General features: G+C 40.1%; 2 protein-coding genes across 2 annotated transcripts; both read right to left on the minus strand.

Annotated features, from left to right (window-relative positions):
* Positions 1 to 1,190: 1,190 nt before the first annotated feature.
* LOC125593478 lies at positions 1,191 to 2,893 on the minus strand. The gene is made up of 4 exons (XM_048770168.1): positions 2,422 to 2,893; positions 2,228 to 2,347; positions 1,944 to 2,120; positions 1,191 to 1,849 (listed from the first exon to the last, which is right to left on the minus strand). The coding sequence occupies exons 1-4, from the start codon at positions 2,506 to 2,508 to the stop codon at positions 1,601 to 1,603; spliced, it is 633 nt and encodes a 210-aa protein (XP_048626125.1). The 5' UTR covers positions 2,509 to 2,893; the 3' UTR covers positions 1,191 to 1,600.
* Positions 2,894 to 4,190: 1,297 nt separating this feature from the next.
* On the minus strand, positions 4,191 to 5,751 carry LOC125593479. Its single transcript, XM_048770169.1, has 4 exons — positions 5,323 to 5,751; positions 5,138 to 5,237; positions 4,657 to 5,046; positions 4,191 to 4,558 (listed from the first exon to the last, which is right to left on the minus strand). The coding sequence occupies exons 2-4, from the start codon at positions 5,147 to 5,149 to the stop codon at positions 4,229 to 4,231; spliced, it is 732 nt and encodes a 243-aa protein (XP_048626126.1). The 5' UTR covers positions 5,150 to 5,237; positions 5,323 to 5,751; the 3' UTR covers positions 4,191 to 4,228.
* Between the last annotated feature and the right edge of the window lie 13,017 nt (positions 5,752 to 18,768).

An 18,768-nucleotide genomic window follows, 5' to 3' on the forward strand; every position in this document is an offset into this window, starting at 1 on the left:
TAGAAATATTGAAAAGCCAAGCTTTATATAATTTTTTAATTACCATGAGTTGTGATCATGTTAATTAACAACTTTGACAAACCAATATATATATATCTCTCTCACTAAGTTTATTATCTTATTATATTTATCTTATTAATTATGATATTTTAACACATATGTCAATATTAAATTATTAACATGAGTCACAATCAATTTAATTTTAAATATTGAAAAGCCAAGCTTTATATAATTTTAATTACCATGAGTTGTGATCATGTTAATTAACAACTTTCAAAACCACTCTTTACATAATAAAATAACAAAATGCTACTAGGAAGAAACACATTTTAACATAAAATTAAATTCTAGAAATTTTGTTTTTTTTTTTAAAAAGAAGAAAAACACTACGACTTCATATCATATCGAAATGACTTTTCTGCATCGTATTGGAGTCTTAGTTGGAAGGTGGATCTTCATTCAAATATGAGCAAGTACTGCTGCTTGCTAGCACCTTCAAACTTTTTTGTGATTGAAAACGTTATACGTGCATTATCTTTCCTCAACTTTGAAACTTGTTCTTCCACTACAAGAAAACACCGGTATTCCGACGACAAATATCGTCGGTATGTCCTCGGAATAATGGTATTCCGAGGACATACCGACGAGAATGGTCGTCGGAAATTTCTCGTCGGAAAGTAAAATTTCCTCAGAATTTCCTCGGAAAATTCTGAGGGAATACCGAGAATCAAAGATTCCGAGGACATTCCGAAGAAACATTTCCTAGGACTGATCGTCGGTATCTCCTCGGATATTTCCGATGGAACGGTCCTCGGAAACATTCCGAGAGAAAAGAGGTATCGGAATATTCCGACGAACTTTGGCCGTCGGAATATTCCGAGAAACCTTTGCCGTCGGAATATTCCGAGGAAGTGTATCCGTCGGGATATTCCGAGGAGATATGCCTTCGGAATATTCCGAGGAACTACGGCCGTCGGAATATTCCGAGGAACTACGGCCGTCGGAATATTCCGAGGAACTACGGCCGTCGGAATATTCCGAGAAACCATTGCCGTCGGAATATTCCGAGGAAGTGTATCCGTCAGAATATCCCGAGGGATACACTTCCTCGGAATATTCCCAAAAATAATTTTTTTTTAAAATTAAAAATTTATTTTTTTTAATTGAAATTCAAAAATATAAAATTAAAATTGAAATAGAAAACATATTAGATAATATTCAAAGTTGTACGTACCAAAATAAAACATTCAGAGTTTTTGAAAGAAAAAAAAGAAACCACGGGAACTGCTAGTTCGGGTACATCTTCTTCATCATCTCCATCATTTGCTCTTTCTGCCTCCTCGTTGCCTCCCATCCCGCCTCTTGATCCGCCATCTTTTGCTCCAACGCAACTATGCGGTCATCTTTGTCCTTCAACTGGTCCAGCACTTCTGGATCAACATAGGTCTGTGGTGCAGAAGGAGGAACCGACCGGGCTCGACGACCCAAACCGACCAAACGTCCCTTCTTCTTTGGAACTGACTGAAATAGAAAATAAACAAATTTAAATAATAGAAAAGATGATAAAATGAAAATAAAGAAATAAATGAATTGAATTTTTTTATAAACAACATACCGATTCAACGATTTCGTTGATTCGAATCCGGGACAAGTTGGTCGAAGCCGTCGAAGTGGCGTCCAGGTCGGTTTGAAGCTGAGATAGACGGGTCTCTTCGTCTTCCTTCTGAGTTTCGATCAGGCTGAGCACATCCCTCACAACACCATCATCAATCTCCCCGGTGTGCTTGTTGGTATGCGCCGTCTTCATTAGGACGAAATCATCAACCGGCTCTCCACCATTTTCATCCGCCTTGAAAAAAACAAACGTTAAACAAACATTAGAAATTAGAAGAAATGCATAAAAAAAAAAATACTTAAATAATTAAAAAAAAGATTGAACTTACCAAGCGATCCCCCAGAGTGGCAATAGTCTGGGCACCCAAATTGTGCTTGTACATGCCCTTCCCGCCACGATCGCTCTTGCGGTTGGCGGAGTTGGTCACGGAGGTAGCTTTCGTCTCGTCCTTATCCCAATGCACACACAACTCCTCCCAGACCGTGCTGTTGATCGACTTCGGGACCTTTTAATAAAAACAATATAAAATAGTTTAATAAATCCAAAAATAGTTTAATAAATTCAAAAAATTGTTTAATAAATTCAAAAAATTGTTTAATAAATTAAAAAAACCTGGTTGATGAGCCACTTCTGCTTCCACTCGTAGATCTGCTTCTCATAGTTGTCCATAACTTTATGGACGAAGGCGTCACGGATAAAGTTCGTGTGATCGGGATTCCAGGTGAACTCTTGCTGAAAAAAAAACACAATTTGTAGAAATTTTATATTAAAGATTAAAAATATAAGTTAAAAATTAGAATACTTACCGCAAACTGACGAAACCACATCTCCTGGTCCTCGGCAGGGAAGTGAGTGAAAGTCGGATATCCCTTGCTCAGGTTCGAGTACATCATATTGTTGATCCATGCGCTGATCCTGTTCCCGGATCGGTTGAACCTAATATAAGAAACAAATTATTAATAATGAATCAAATATTAATGAAAGGAAAAAAAAAGACCTTTAATTACCATGTTTGACGTCGTCCCTTTAGATACGGAGTGAGATAGGGAAGATGCTCACGACCGGGCTGTTGAACCAACTGGGCAACAGTCATCACTCCCGGAACGACTGGAGGAGCGGGAGGGGGTGCAACAACGGGAGGGGGTGCAGCAGCGGGAGCAAAAACCGGAGCGGGAAATGAAGAATCCCGACAGTGGCTGGACGAACCCTGAGAGTGCCACCCCGTACCACTACGACCTCGTGGTGAGGCACGACGAGATCGAGACCGGGTCTGATCACCAGTAGACCTGTAAATTAAAAAAAACATATTTTAAAATAGTTTTAATAAATATTAATTGAAAAAATATTTAAAATTAGTTATAATAAATATATAAATTAAAAAAAACATATTTAAAAATCGTTTTAATAAATATTAATTGAAAAACATATTTAAAAATAGTTTTTATAAATACAAAAAATAATAAAATAGTGTTTATAAATAAAAAAAAATGTTTTATTAATACAAAATTAGTTTTAATAAATATAAATATTTTTATAAATATGAAATCATCATTTATAAATCCAAAAATCGAATTTATATACAAAAAACGTTTTGTAAAGTCCAAAAAATCAAATTTATATACAAAAAACGTTTTGTAAAATACAAAAATTGAATTTATATACAAAAATCGAATTTATATACAAAAATCGATTTTATAAATACAAAAATAATAAAAAATTTATAAAAAAATTCTAAATCAATTCAACACAACAAATTATCCAACCAAATCACAATTCTAAACCTATTATACAACCAAATCACAATCCTAACGAATCACCCTAACAAAAATCTATCAAAAAACTTCTAAAATCATCAAATCTACACAAAAACCTAACAAATAGAACCTAAGAGAGTGGGATAGGGTCCTTACATGATTTGTGTAGGTTTAGAGAGGATTTGCCGGAGAGATTGTCGGGAGAGAAGGGGGAGATCGCCAGAGAGGAGGGAGAGGAGCCGGAGAGGAAGAAGAGAGAAATGGGGAAGAAGAAGTGTTTCGTCTTTATAAAACCTAGGGTCCGACGGAAACTATCCGTCGGAATTTCCTCGGTATTTTCAATTTCAATTTTCGCAAAATATTTCGCGGCTAGTTTGCCCGGTTAAATGAAAATATTCCGAGGAAATTCCGACAGACACTTAAATATCCGTCGGAATTTCTTCAGATATTTCATTAATTCGAGGAAAAAGAATATCCTATGCATGTATTTCTATTGGTTTATATTGTTCCTCGGAATTTCCTCGGAATATTCCGAGAAAATTCCGAGGAACACATGTTTGGGGTTTCAAAACATCAAATTTTTTTGCCCTATATCATTTCTTATACAAATGCAATGCATACCATTGAGGAATCTTTGTATAGATGATCATAAACTATGAAATAACAAAATTTCAAAACGAATTGTAAGTATTCCCTTTACCTTTCATTAAAGTGTATAAGTGTTTCTCTTATGTTGTGGGGATTTCGTTCATACAATCGGAAAAGTGTTTATTATAGGGTAAGGAACAAATTTTTGACTTCATAATCAGTCTAAGACACTTAATAAGGGTTATATAAGTGTTATTCAAACCGCAAAACATTATTTTCGGTTTAAAAACCCTACTTCCTTGGAATTTCCTCGGAATATTCCGAGGCTTTTCCGAGGAAACAGAAACCCTAAAAGAAAAGCCTTAAATCGTCGGAAAAGTCTCGGACTATTCCGAGGAAATTCCTCTCCAAAGTCGGTTAAATCGACTACAAGGCCAACTGCAGCTAAATCTTCTGCTGCACTTAAGTTACCGGATGTGCTTGGTTGTAGTGGGTCTTCCAGCTCAGAACTTCCCTGAACTCGGCCTCTCGGGTTGAGTGATGTAACAGTGACCCATGGATCATCTCTGTTCCTAACCCGGGGGTACTTGATATAACAAACCTGTAACATTTAAAAAATTATTTAATTTGTAAATAAGTGTTATTAATACACATGATGATGAATCATTATGAATAATTGATATATGTATATTTAATTACCTGATCGGCCTGAGAAGCAAGAATGAAATGATCATAGTATTGCAACTTTCGCCTCGAATGTACTGATGTAACACCAAATGCATCTGTTCTCACACCTCGATCTGGAGTGTTGTCGTACCAATCACAATAGAAAACAGTACAGCGCAATCCAACCATGCCCGGATACTTAATTTCCCTAATCTCCCGTATGTTTCCGTAGTATACATCATCTCCAGATGCAGAACAAACGCCAGCATCATAAGTCGTACTCGAACGTCTCTTCTTTTGAGTTGTGAATGCATATTCTCGAGTACAAAATCTTGGATATGACTTCACAACATACTCTGCTCCACGCACCATCTCGCGTATCCAATCGTCAAATGTTTCACCTCTGGTCATACCAGCAAACACCTATTAATAGCACATATATATGTTATATCAATATATGTGAATTAGTGTAAATATGTGATAAATAATATTTTAATTTGTGTAAAGCACTCACATAAGTAAGCATTCATCCAGAAAATTCTCTCTGCTTCATTTCTTCAAGTTCCTCCTCTGTGGCAAATCTATATTCGAACCGCTTTTCTGCCATGAAAAACCTGTACATATGTTGACAATAATATAATTAATTAAGATTCAAATTTCAACTTGTTAAAATAAAAATTTGTAAGCTAATTTATTTACCTCTCATATTGAAGAACATTTTCGCAGTTGGTGAGCAAATATGTTTGCAAATGAATGCGCTCCTGCTCAGTAAGTCGACGGTCCTTTGGTTTTCCGCTAAGTCGTCCAACATCTGTGAAGATGTCTGGAACCATAACATGATATGTTGTCCGTTCGCCTATATCATCATGCCGAGCAGGTCTTCTTTTTTTGGTCTGCACTTCTGCTGGAAAGTAGAACTCGACAAAGTTTGAAGTTTCTGAATTTATCATATGTGCGGTAATAGAACCTTCCACCCTACTATAATTTTTCACCATCTTCTTCAAATGGTACATATACCGCTCATACAAATACATCCATCTATACTGCACAGGACCACCAAGTTCCAATTCTCTTGCCAGGTGAATAACAAGATGCTCCATAACATCAAAAAATGATGGAGGAAATATCTTCTCAAGGTTGCACTGAATCACGGCTATGTTAGTCTTCAAATTTTCAATATCTTCAAGAGTCACTGATCTCGTGCATAAATCGCGGAAGAAAGCACTAATCCCTGCAACTGCTTCATGAACATTCCGTGGTAATAGTTCCTTGAAGGCATACGGAAGGAGGCGCTGCATCATTACATGGCAATCGTGACTCTTCAAGCCGATAAACTTTCCTTCCTTTCTGTCGACACAGTTACGCAAATTAGATGCGTAACCGTCTGGAAATTTCACATCGTTTGAAATCCAATCAAAGAACGCATTTTTTCCCTCTGCATCAAGTCGGTATATGGGAAAAAGAGCCCTACCATTCTCATCAACATGAAGTTCTGAACGAGCACATATATCGACTAAATCCAGTCTTGACTTCAAATTATCCTTTGTTTTACCTTGAACGTTAAGGATCGTGTTCATGAGATTGTCAAAAAAGTTCATCTCAATATGCATGACATCTAAATTATGCCTCAGCAGATTATCCTTCCAGTATGGCAGATCCCAGAAAATACTCTTTTTGTGCCAGTTATGTAGCTCTCCAACCGCACTGACTCGAATGTTTTCATGTCCACCTACATCTGGCGTCCTTTCTGCATCAAAATACCTAAACTGCTTCAACGAATCTTTTCCACTAACTTCCTCAGGTGGACCATCAAACACCTGCTTGTTCTTCGTAAACGAAGTCTTACTCCTGCGGTATGGATGATCAGGTGGTAGAAATCGTCTGTGACAGTCAAACCAACACGTTTTCCTTCCGTTCTTTAGTTGGAAAGCATCTGTGTCATCTTGACAATATGGACATGATAGCCTTCCATGCGTTGTCCATCCAGATAACATACCATATGCTGGAAAATCACTTATTGTCCACATAAGTACTGCCCGCATTTGAAAGTTTTCTTTACATGAAACATCGTATGTTTCAGCACCTTGAGCCCATAGTTGTTGCAACTCATATATTAGTGGCTGAAGAAACACATCAAGTGATCTCTTAGGATGCTCTGGTCCGGGAACGAGAATGGAGAGAAACAAAAACTCTCGTCGCAAGCACAAGTTTGGCGGTAAGTTGTATGGAGTAAGAATGACTGGCCATAGAGAATACTGTCTTCCACTCTTACCAACCGGGCTGAAACCATCAGTACATAATCCAAGGTAGACATTTCTTCTCTCATACGCAAAGTCAGGATATTTTGATTGGAAATGCTTCCACGCTTTTGCATCTGAAGGATGTCTAATCTCACCATTTGTTGAATGCTCTGCATGCCATCTCATTGGTTGCGCTGTGCGATCAGACTGATACAACCTCTGCAACCTTTCCGTCAAAGGCAAATACCACATCCTTATAAATGGCACTGGAACTCTTTGTTGGGGTTGAAAACGGTTACGACGAAGTTAACGTCCAAATCTCTGAAGAAGAAAAATTCTTCGACAAATACTTTTTCGAAGTAAATTCTTCTTTACGAAAAGCGTTGCGGAAGAAACGCGAATCATCGGACAAAAGCTCGAGAAGGATCGCTACATAGCGACCAAACGTCAATTCCGCTCGGTCGCTAGCCGAAGCTCGGTCGCTACGTAGCGACCGAGCTCGAGCCGAAGCCTGGTCGCTATGTAGCGACCGAGCGTTTGCTTGGTCGCTACGTAGCGACCGAGCTCGAACCAAAGCTCGATCGCTACGTAGCGACCGAGCTCTTCCGAAACGTCGATACGACATCAGTCCATGCATTCTCGTCTACCCTTCGATGCTATCTCCTGAATACCGTAGCGAACCCATCTCACGTTCCCCGCCATTTCCAAGTTATCAATCAAACTTTACCGTAAAAACCGCGGAAAGTTCATTCTTTATCGAAAGAAGCCGTAATAAACGCTTCGAGTCGAAAGACGGCCCAAAGGGACCTAAGACACGACTCGAGGCCCAACTTACGATTTCTTAACCAACAGCCCGTAAACCGCATGTCGGTTTACGCTTGGTCCGCAAGGGAAGATAAATGTCAAGTTTCCTCGGATAAATACGAAATTTTGAAGATAATTACGAAGATCGGAAAAAATGGAATTTCTCCATTTTTATGCTATGGCGGCTTAAGGGCAGAAGAGGAAAGGCGTAAACCGACCTTGGAGCCAGTATATAAGGGGTCCTAGGCAAGAGGCATGAGGAGGAACTTTTTCAGAGAAAACTTAGCACTTAGAGCAATTAGGCAACTTTCCGTTTTTGTTATTTCGAGCTGCGACTCAATTAGGTTTAGCCGTCTTAGGGTTGCTAGAACTAGAAATCTCACCGACAGCTCTCGGGCCCAGGCTTATACCTTGTTGTAAACGCTCATACGCAAATTCGGAATAAGACTTCTCTTTGCTCTCTTCTTACGATTTTTATACTTCTTCGTTGTCATTATCGTGTTTTGATTTGCTTGGCGTGTGTTGTCATTAGGGTTTTCCTAGTTTCCTTATTTAAACGGAAATCGACAGTGCGAATTTCGGTTCCCACAGTTTGGCGCTAGAAGGAGGGGGGACACGGATCATTCTAACCCGCAAAAAACACTCAACGATCAGGAGCGATATGTAAGACTCAACGTTCGCGAACGTCATCTCGTTCAAGGTGGCAGCAACGGTCGATCGAGCCAAACCTCAAAACGATCTCCTTGTTATCGAACTGACGATCCGAGATATCGACGTCGCAAGGGTACTAATCGACACCGGAAGTTCGGCCGATATCATCTTCAAAGATACTCTCGAGAAAATGGGCATCGATCAATTCGAAATCGTGAAATACCCTAGCCCACTACTGGGACTTTCGGGAGAAACGACCATAGCCTACGGATCGATTAATCTCGCAGTCAAAGCTGGAACTGTGACTAGAGTCACAGAGTTTCTAGTTGTTGACCGTCTTGCATCTTACAACGTTATCATGGGAACGACATGCGTGCCATCCCACCCACGTATCATCTTTGCCTCAAGTTTCCAACCCCTAACGGAATCGAGGTAATATGAGGAAACCCAAGAGTATCACAGGTGTGTTACGCCGCAGAACAAAAACGAAAAAGACCAGACCTCGAGACCGCTCCTAGAAAAACGTAGAAAAAGGTCTCCGACCAAGGTTCGCGAAGTCAAGATTCGGCTGAACTCCACTGGCAGTCTCGTAACATCGCGGCCCTAGAGGAAAAACGCGAACCAACTTGCGAGCCTGTGGTCACAGTCTGTCTCGACGAAGCATCTCCGGAACGATGCGTCGAAATCGGAGCCAATCTCCGCGAGCCTTTGAGGACAGAGCTCATAACCTGTCTAAAAAAGAACCTCAATACTTTCGCATGGGTCACGAATTAAATATCGATCCGACTTTCAAGCCCGTCAAACAAAAAAGGCGGAAGCTAGGACCTGAACGAGCTTCCGCGGTCAACGACAAGGTCGAAAAATTGCTTAAAGTCGGGTGAATAACAGAAGTGAGGTATCCAGCCTGGCTCGCCAACCCCGTAATAGTCAAAAATAAAAACGGAAAATGGCGAGTTTGCGTGGATTTTACCCACCTAAACAAGGCCTGTCCAAAAGATAGTTTCCCCCTGCCGCACATCGATCGATTGGTAGAAGCAACGGCAGGAAACGAACTTCTGTCTTTCATGGACGCCTTCTCAGGTTACAACCAAATTATGATGAACCCTGACGATCGCGAAAAGACTGCGTTCATTACCGATCGCGGAACCTATTGCTACAAGGTAATGCCCTTCGGCCTCAAAAACGCTGGCGCAACTTACCAACGACTCGTGAACCGTATGTTCTATCAACAACTCGGTAAAATGATGGAGGTTTATATCGACGACATGCTCGTCAAATCCCTCCAAGCAAAGGATCACGTATCACATCTCGAGGAATGTTTCGCGCAGTTAAATTCCCATAACATGAAGCTCAACCCGACAAAATGCAGATTCGCCGTGGCATCAGGGGAATTCCTCGGCTACCTAGTCACATTCTGTGGCATCGAGGCTAATCCAAAACAGATCAACGCACTGATCGAGATGGCTTCGCCGAAGAATAAGCGGGAAGTCCAGAGGTTGACCGGGAGAGTTGCGGCACTTAACCGTTTTATTTCGCGATTGACAGACAAGTGCCTGCCTTTCTATGATGTCTTACGGGGAAATAAAAAGTTCGAATGGTCGGAAGAATGCAAAAACGATTTCCAACAGCTGAAGCAGTATTTGGCTTCCCCTCCAGTCCTCGCAAAACCAGTGGAGGGGGAACCTTTGTTCTTGTACATCGCTGTATCAGCAACAGTTGTGAGCGGCGTGTTAATCAGGGAAGAACGCGGCGAACAGAAACCTATTTTCTATGTCAGCAAAACCTTGCTGGATGCCGAATCTAGATACCCGCTAATGGAAAAATTAGCATGCGCGGTCGTAACATCGGCCCGAAAACTAAGACCATATTTCCATTCCCACACGATCGTCGTCCTCACGACTTTTCCCCTACGAACGATCCTGTATAGCCCGAGTCAATCGGGCCGATTAGCCAAATGGGCGGTAGAACTGAGCGAAGTCACAAGTGCTTGCGGACTTCTTGGTCGAATTACCGACCGAGACCATAACCAACGAGGAACCAAATTCCACTTGGCTCCTTCACGTCGACGGATCCTCGTCCAAGCAGGGATCATGCATTGGAATTCGCCTCACATCTCCAACGAACAAGATCTTAGAGCAATCATTTAGGCTGGAATTCCATGCCTCAAACAACGAACCCGAATACGAAGCACTCGTCGCAGGACTGCGTTTGGCTCACGGCTTGAAGATACGAAACATCCACGCGTACTGCGATTCCCAGTTAGTGGTAAGTCAGTACAGCGAAGAGTATGAAGCCAGGGACAAACGGATGGATGCGTACCTCAAACTGGTCCGAAAACTAGCTCAAAAGTTTGACTGTTTTGCCCTCACGCGAATTCCCCATTCCGAAAACATCCAGGCAGATGCTCTTGCGGCCTTAGCATCAAGTTCTGATCCAGGACCTAAAAGGGTAATCCCGGTCGAGTTCATCGAACACCCGAGCATCGGACCACCAATCGTCATCAACCTCATAGAAGGTCAAGATGACGAAGAAGAAGAAGTTGCAATACAACCGCAATCAGAGAAATCTGATTACGGCTGCGATACCCCGTGGCTGCAGAAAATTCAAGACTACATTGTCGACGGACGCCTGCCCACCGAGAAATGGGCAGCCCGCAAAGTCCGAACACAGGCCGTGCACTACGTAACAGTAGACGGCAAAAATTTACAAATGGAGATTCTCCGGACCACTCATGACGTGCCTGGAAGGGGAAGAAGCGAAAAAAGTGATGGAAGAAGTACATTCTGGGTCCTGCGGCAATCATTCCGGCGGAAGATCACTGGCAGTGAAAATCAAACGCCATGGATACTACTGGCTAACGATGATCGGAGATTGCGAGAAGTTCGCACGAAAATGCGAAAAATGCCAGAGGCATGCTCCAACCATCCGACAACCAGCCGAAGTCCTCTCCTCCATCACATCGCCCTATCCATTTATGCGCTGGGCCATGGACATCGTCGGTCCCCTTCATAATTCAAAGCAAAAGCGTTTCCTTTTAGTCCTCACCGATTTCTTTTCAAAATGGGTAGAGGCAGATTCGTACGCAAGTATAAAAGATGTCCAAGTCTAAAGTTTCGTATGGAAAAACATCATCTGTAGGCATGGAGTTCCTTACGAAATCGTAACCGATAACGGATCTCAGTTTATCTCCACCCGGTTCGAGGCGTTCTGCGAAAAAATAGAAGATACGGCTTAACAAATCAACGCCCAGATATCCGCAGTGTAACGGACAAGCTGAAACGATTAATAAAACCATTCTCGACGGACTAAAGAAACGCTTAGAGGCAAAAAAAAGGCAGGTGGGCCGACGAACTCGAGGGAGTCCTCTGGTCCCACCGTACCACCCCGAGGCGAGCAACAGGAGAAACCCCTTTCGCTCTGGTGTACGGAACGGAATGCATGATTCCCGCAGAAGTAGAATTCTCCGGTGTTCGAAGAAGATTACTTCCCGAACGAGAGGAGCTCAACAACGCAATGCTCCTCGACGACCTCAATCTCATTAACGAGCGCCGAGATCGAGCGCTCACCCGAATCCAAAATTACCAACACGCAGCCGCGAAGTACTACAATTCCAACGTACGGAATAACAGATTTAATCAGGGAGATCTAGTCCTTCGCAAAGTCTTCCAAAACACCGCTGAACGAAACGCGGGAAAACTTGGAGCAAACTGGGAAGGACCCTATAAAATCGAAAAAATCATCCGACCAGGCTCCTACGAAATAGCCAACATGCAAGGCATAAAAATTCCAAGGACCTGGAACGCGATGCATCTCAAAAAATACTATCACTGACCAACTCGAAATCACCGAACTACGAGACGGCTTGATCTCCATAAGGAGTACGTAGGCAGTTTGTCAAAAGGCAAATTCAGTTGTCCCCCTCATCAAAAAGGGGGGGGATTGGATACGTATACTCGTATACTCCCAAACTCTAAAACATCCGACCACACCTTCGATGTTTCCGACATATCTCAACCAAGCAAATTATCTGTTATCCGCGAAACATTTTCGAATTTCAAAAAAAAAAATCAGCCGTTAGGAAGAAGCCGCCATTGGCATCGCGAGACGTCGCGAGAGATGCTTCAAGGATTGCTTCTTCCGAACGACGAAAACGGACACTCCATCAAAAAATGATGAACTTCTTAACAAATATCTTGCGCAGAAACTCTAAACAACGGCATTTGCCGCCAAGTTCGGTGCTGATCACATCGAACTCTCGAACGTCCTAAACAGACATAGCCATCTTACGAAGATGACTCTCGTACATCCGACACAAGGATAATAGCGCTATAAAAGAAACCCGAAATTTTGGTTCAGCACTTCCGGTTGGCTTAAAAATTGTCTCCGGAGAGATGCTCGATTCGTATCTAACAATTCATATAAGCCGAGAACCTATCGCGGACTTTAAATCGGTACGAATCAGGTTAAAATCGCGACAGATAAATCGATAGCCGGCTAGTCACCGCACAAAATCTTAAACCGAAAGTAAACCTAGGTCTTGCCCTAAGCCCAGCGCACTGGTCTCTAACATCTCAAGGCATGATATCCAAAAGATACGAGATCCCAAAACCATGCCTCTATGTTTATGTTCGACATCTTCAGATATCCTGCGGAGTCGATACCTCGCGGAAAAACTCTCGAAACAGATCTCGATCAAAACATTTCACATCGAAAAAGGATATGAGACGACAACTCATCACCCTTCTTCCACTCTATACGTAAGCTTATGAAAAATGCAACTCGGCCATCTTGTCATAAAAGCCGCAGAGCGGTGAGGATTCAAAGCCACACACGGCCAGTCCCGAAACACGAAATAAGGCCATTTAAGGCCGAAACATCAAACATAAAAAAAAATCTCCCGCAAGAGATCTAACCAAAGTCATCCTCAGAGCTCACGCTCCTCTTCACCCGTCGCTTCATCTTAAAACTGGAGCCGCGTCACCCCCGAGTACCGGATCCTTCCCCTCAGGGCCTTCCGAACACATCAGAAGGAGGCACGCGGATTTCAGGTCAGCTAGGATGAGATCGAAATTTCCATCCACGACTGCCAGATCTCCCTTGCAGCCGGACAGTCGGGCCTCTTCGGCCTCTAAGGTCGGAGGAGTCTCACTTTGGAACGACTAAACCACGACCATCCCGCCCTCGATCGTCGCCAAGGCTAACTCTCTGTTCCGAATGCACTCGAGAGAGCCCAGAAAGGCGGAGATCTTCGCCAAGCGAGCTTGGAACTCAGAACTAAGAGCGTCCTTGGCCTCTCGAATCCCGCGGCTCACTAATCCTGCATCATTCTCAATCTGACGCTAAAGACGACGAACCTCCAAAGATTTGGCCGTCCTGGCTTTCTTCTCCTTGAGCAATGAACTCGCCGTCTTCCCGAGGTCCCTCTCGAGCTCCCCTATCGTGATCTCAAGTTTCGACACTTTCACGGAGTGAGAACCCTTGACGGCCGTCAGCATGGCCTCGGTTTCGGACCATCCACCCTGAAGTTCCAACAACTCCCCGGCAAGACAACTGGTCTCAGAACCGCACTCGCTGATCATCCTGTCGATCAACGACACGAACTGCGAAACGAGAAGAAAGTTAGAGATTCTTTGTCTTTTAGAAAAATATACAACAATCAAGAAAGTGAGTGAGCGACAAACCTTTCCGTGAAGCCCCGACGATATGCTCGAGCCTCCTTGCTGCGAAGATTCCCCGTCACCGCCCTTGGTAAACTTCCTCTTCCGGCCCTTAGGCTGAGTAACCGGAACAACACTAGGAGCGTGCATCGCTAGAACGATCTCCTTCCTGGCCGGAGGAGGCAGCATAGAGTCAGCGGCCCTCCCCTTATCTTCAACGAGAATCGGAGTCGTGGACGATCCAGCGGGTAAAGCCGAAGCATCCGGAACAACCGAGCCTGCGAGAGTTCCCGTATCTCGCGGAGTTACGCCCTCAGTCCCATGACCCGGAGCAACGGCCAGTGCAGAAGAGGACGGTAACTCGGCGCCGGCTCGAACCTTTTCTTTCTCAGCTTGGCGACGAACTAATTTCTCTCGAAAGGAGAGATGATCGGCAACGCAAGCCGGCGCTTCGACCGGAGAGGTCGGAATCAGCGCCGGAGATGTAGCCTCGCCCATCTCCACATCGGAACTTCGCTTGTCACCATGGGAAGAAGACATCTTAAAAACAAGAGATTTGGAGCTAGAGAGTTTTTGAAGGTTTGAAGAAGGAAAGGTGTGAAGCAAATGAATGACAAGAGCTCACTACTTATAGAAGTATGGGCTCGGGATTTTATATTTTTTTTAAATAAACATTTTCTCGAGAATTCTCTTCCGCGGAGTTTGAAGTAAACTTCGTTCAATACGCCTAACTTCGCCAAAATCGTCAAACCGCCCACAAGAGTCTCGACTCTAACGAGCTGGGGGGCTAACTGTTGGGGTTGAAAACGGTTACGACGAAGTTAACGTCCAAATCCCCGAAGAAGAAAAATTCTTCGACAAATATTTTTTCGAAGTAAATTCTTCTTTACGAAAAGCGTTGCGGAAGAAGCGTGAATCATCGGACAAAAGCTCGAGAAGGATCGCTACGTGTTATGGCATATAATAGATATACTAGTTATGTAGTTAAGCTAGACAAACATGTTTAAATGTAAATAGCAGGGTTGTGAACAAGTAATTGTTCAGTTGATTGATTGGAGTTTTAAGACAGATATGGAAAGCGTTAGACTTAGGGTTTTTATTCAGACAATCATGATTATAGAGATATATATACTAAGCATATATTGGATATTCTAGAACTCAAACAATAAGAATAGTCGATCAACTTTCGTATTTTTAGGTTATATATCGCCGGATCGAAGACCTCAGCCGTCGCTTGTTGGTCTTGAGAAAGTGTCGATCGATACCAACAACGGGTTATCGGTCGATAAACCTTTCAACCCGTCGATCGATGCAACTAATGAGTTGTCGATCGACGTACCTTCCAGAGAGCTTTAACGCACGGGTTTGACGTGTTCACTAGGTTTAACTAAATCACTTTCCGCTTGTTTCTAGCAATCCTAGAACAATCTAAACTAATTCAGACAGAGAACCAAGCTTCCGCTTGCGCCCTAATATCTAGGCAAGGTCATAGTTAGCTACTCTACAACACATGCATTGAAAACAATTTAATTGATGGATATTCTAATACTTAGCAATTCTATATTTTGGGCTAATCCCTCATGAATATCTGAACCATAAATCTAACAAAGAGAACTACTCAGATATAGCTAAGCAATTCATCACAAAGAAATATGAAAACTGCATAAATAGAATAGAGTAGAAAACTAGAGTTCCAATCACAAATCTGTGAAGGAGTTCTTGGATCTTCTCTCCAAACCTAAGACTCTTAAGTATTTTGCGGTATGAAAGTATGAGAGCACGTGTTGCCTAGAACAATGGCAGAGCACATAAATATTATGTTAAAATTCGTCAGGGGTAATCTGGTAATTCTTATGGGACTTGGGCTTAAAGTCGGCTGGAACCAATCATGCCTTTGCTCGCTTCGCCGTCGATCGACAATACAGAGTGTGTGTTGATCGATTATCATCCTCGATCATCAATCGCTAGGCTGGTCAATGGTCAGCTACGAGTCTTTATCATTTTATCTCCAAAATGCACCAAAATCACCACTTTCCTCCAAATCACTCCATAAGCTGAAAATATACTAAAACGACTCCAGAACAACTATAATGTATTTAAAAACACATATATACCATGGCTAAAAGTGAGTAAAATCTATGGTATATCATATATGGAGTCACTTTTAAATCTGAATTGTAAAAATGCTACAAGTTAAAAAGTGAAACAGTTAAGCATAAGTTGATACTGAAATTAATGTTTTCAATTAGTAAAAACTGTTTTAGAAATTTACATAGAAATCATTAACCAGATGTTTATGGAATCTTGATCAACACATTCCAGCTATACCAAGGCCCCTTAAATGTCTTTTTCATGATCTTTGTAATATTTCTTGCGATCTAGTTTTTGTTAGTAAACCTACAATAGTGGTTATTTTTCTTAAATATATAGAGCTAATAAAAAGGAAATATTACCATATTGTGTCATCATTGCCAGACGGACAGAGAAATGATACCTTTTGTCGAGCTTGAGTATGATCATGCACACTCGAATTCATTCATCTGATTATATGGGTACTCTGAAATAGTTTTCTGTTTGAGTTGATTTCTACCAACCCCAAATTCGATAGATATCTTGTCTTAGGAGGAGAAGAATAGTTCATTTTATTATTTAACAATTAGATTTTAAGAATTGATTAACATCTCATTTCAAATTTTGAAGTTAATTAAACTGTAATGAAATATCTGCTATTAATCCTATAAGATTTTTTTCTTAATTATATTTTCTGGTTTATATATTGTTTTCAAATAAGATATATATGTTCTTAGATAGACGAGTATACTGATAACAATTTGTTTTCATATAATTTTAAAAATTGAAATTTAAATGAAAATCCGCGTTTAGCCTATCAAAAACTTGTTTTACTTATACTCGTCTAGTTTAAAATTTACTTCCATAGGATATCAAAGGGCATATACCTTTAATACCATTAGTTTTTCAATACCTTTAATACCATTAGTTAAAAATACATTCAATACAAAACAAACTCAATATTATATAAAATAGTACATAAGAAGAAATAAAAGAACATTCAATACAAATAATAATCCACCCCTAATATAAAAATATTAACGTACAATTAATATTACTATATGTTTTCAAAAGTTAAACAAACACCAGCACATGTGTGCGAATCAAAATATAGTTATTTTTCAAAACTGAACATCGGAATAATCCAAAATGAACCAAATAATAGAATTTTCAAGAGCAACACAGTAAGAAAGAAAACAACATTCAATACAAATAATAATCCACCAATAATATAACAATATTTATGTACAATAAATATATATATATATTGTATGTTTACAAAAGTTAAACAAACATCTACACAGATGTGCGGATCAAATTTAGTTACTTTTCAGAACTGAATATCCGAATAATCCTAAAGTGCACCAAATAATAGATTATTGAGAACTACATAATTAGAACGAAATCAACTTTCAATACAAATAATAATTCACCTTAATATAACAATACTAGGATCGGTCCGCGCTACGCGCATGATATGCTTTACGTGTAATATATATAATATATAATTACATATATATTTTTTGTGTTTATTTCGTGTAAGCGTATGCAAAAAAAAAGTATAATATCTCTATGATTTTTAAGAATGTTAAGGTGTGTAAAGAATATGTATATTAACATAATATATTGTGTGAATGAGGTGTAGATGGTGTTCCCGTAGCATGTTTTTTGATAATTCTAAACCCATAATTGATCTGTTAATTGTGAGTTGTTATAAATTGGGTTCTCAAAAATGAACTTGTGGTTTTCATGATTATCATTTGTATGGATAAACTGAGTTCTATATGTACGTATTTTGTTACTGTTTAGTTAAGCTCAATATGATATTGAAAAGGTGAGTAAAATAGTGAAAGTGTAAATCTAATTGTTTATATTATAAATTAACATTTAAATATATAGTTATAAAATTCCATTTCAAATATTTCAGTTCGTTTAAGATCGTTTCTTAGCTGCGAAGAAGATACTTTCGATGCAAAAGTAATCTACGACTTTTGAAGCTCAGTTATATTTGTTTACTAATGTGTAAGTAATTTGAGTTTATTTTTATTTTTTTCTATTAGTTTTTAAAATTTTAAAGTTTTAATTAAATATTTTGTAGATTTTTTTTTTCAATAAATAAAATAATTTTTACAGTTCCGTCATATTGATTTTAACTTTAACTTTTTTCCTTCCAAAATTGTATTGATCATTTATATACTGTAGATAACTAAATATATAAAATTTAATATTTTATTGTAGATATAGTATGGAATATTATATGTATTGTAACTAACTCAAAAATTGCAATTTTTTTTAAATGTCATTTGTCTAAAATTATTTGTTTGAAAAACTGTAAATACACTTTGACTTATAAGTTTTTTTTGTATTCGTTCCCATTACATTTCTCTCCAGTGTGAACAAAACCATAAGTTTGAGTTCGGGTAAAACATTGTGTTCCACGTCAGGTGAACACAACTTCAAATGGAATTTTTATATTAATCAAAGAGTAATATTACTTTCTTCACAACTTTCACCTTTTTATCTTTCTTGTGTATGTAAGAGTTAATTTGGATAAGGTTGTTAGTAAGAGTTAATTTGAACGTATATTGGAGATCTAATTCTTGTAATGAATTTTAGTATTTGTTTTTAGTTATTTTATGATCATTTAGATGATTTTAGTTTATATGAGATATTTTGACCAATCTGCTTTGCTATCAATGTACCTTATAGAAGAGAAGTAAACA

This window comes from Brassica napus, chromosome C9 (genome assembly GCF_020379485.1).
Source record: "Brassica napus cultivar Da-Ae chromosome C9, Da-Ae, whole genome shotgun sequence".
NCBI lineage: Eukaryota > Viridiplantae > Streptophyta > Magnoliopsida > Brassicales > Brassicaceae > Brassica > Brassica napus.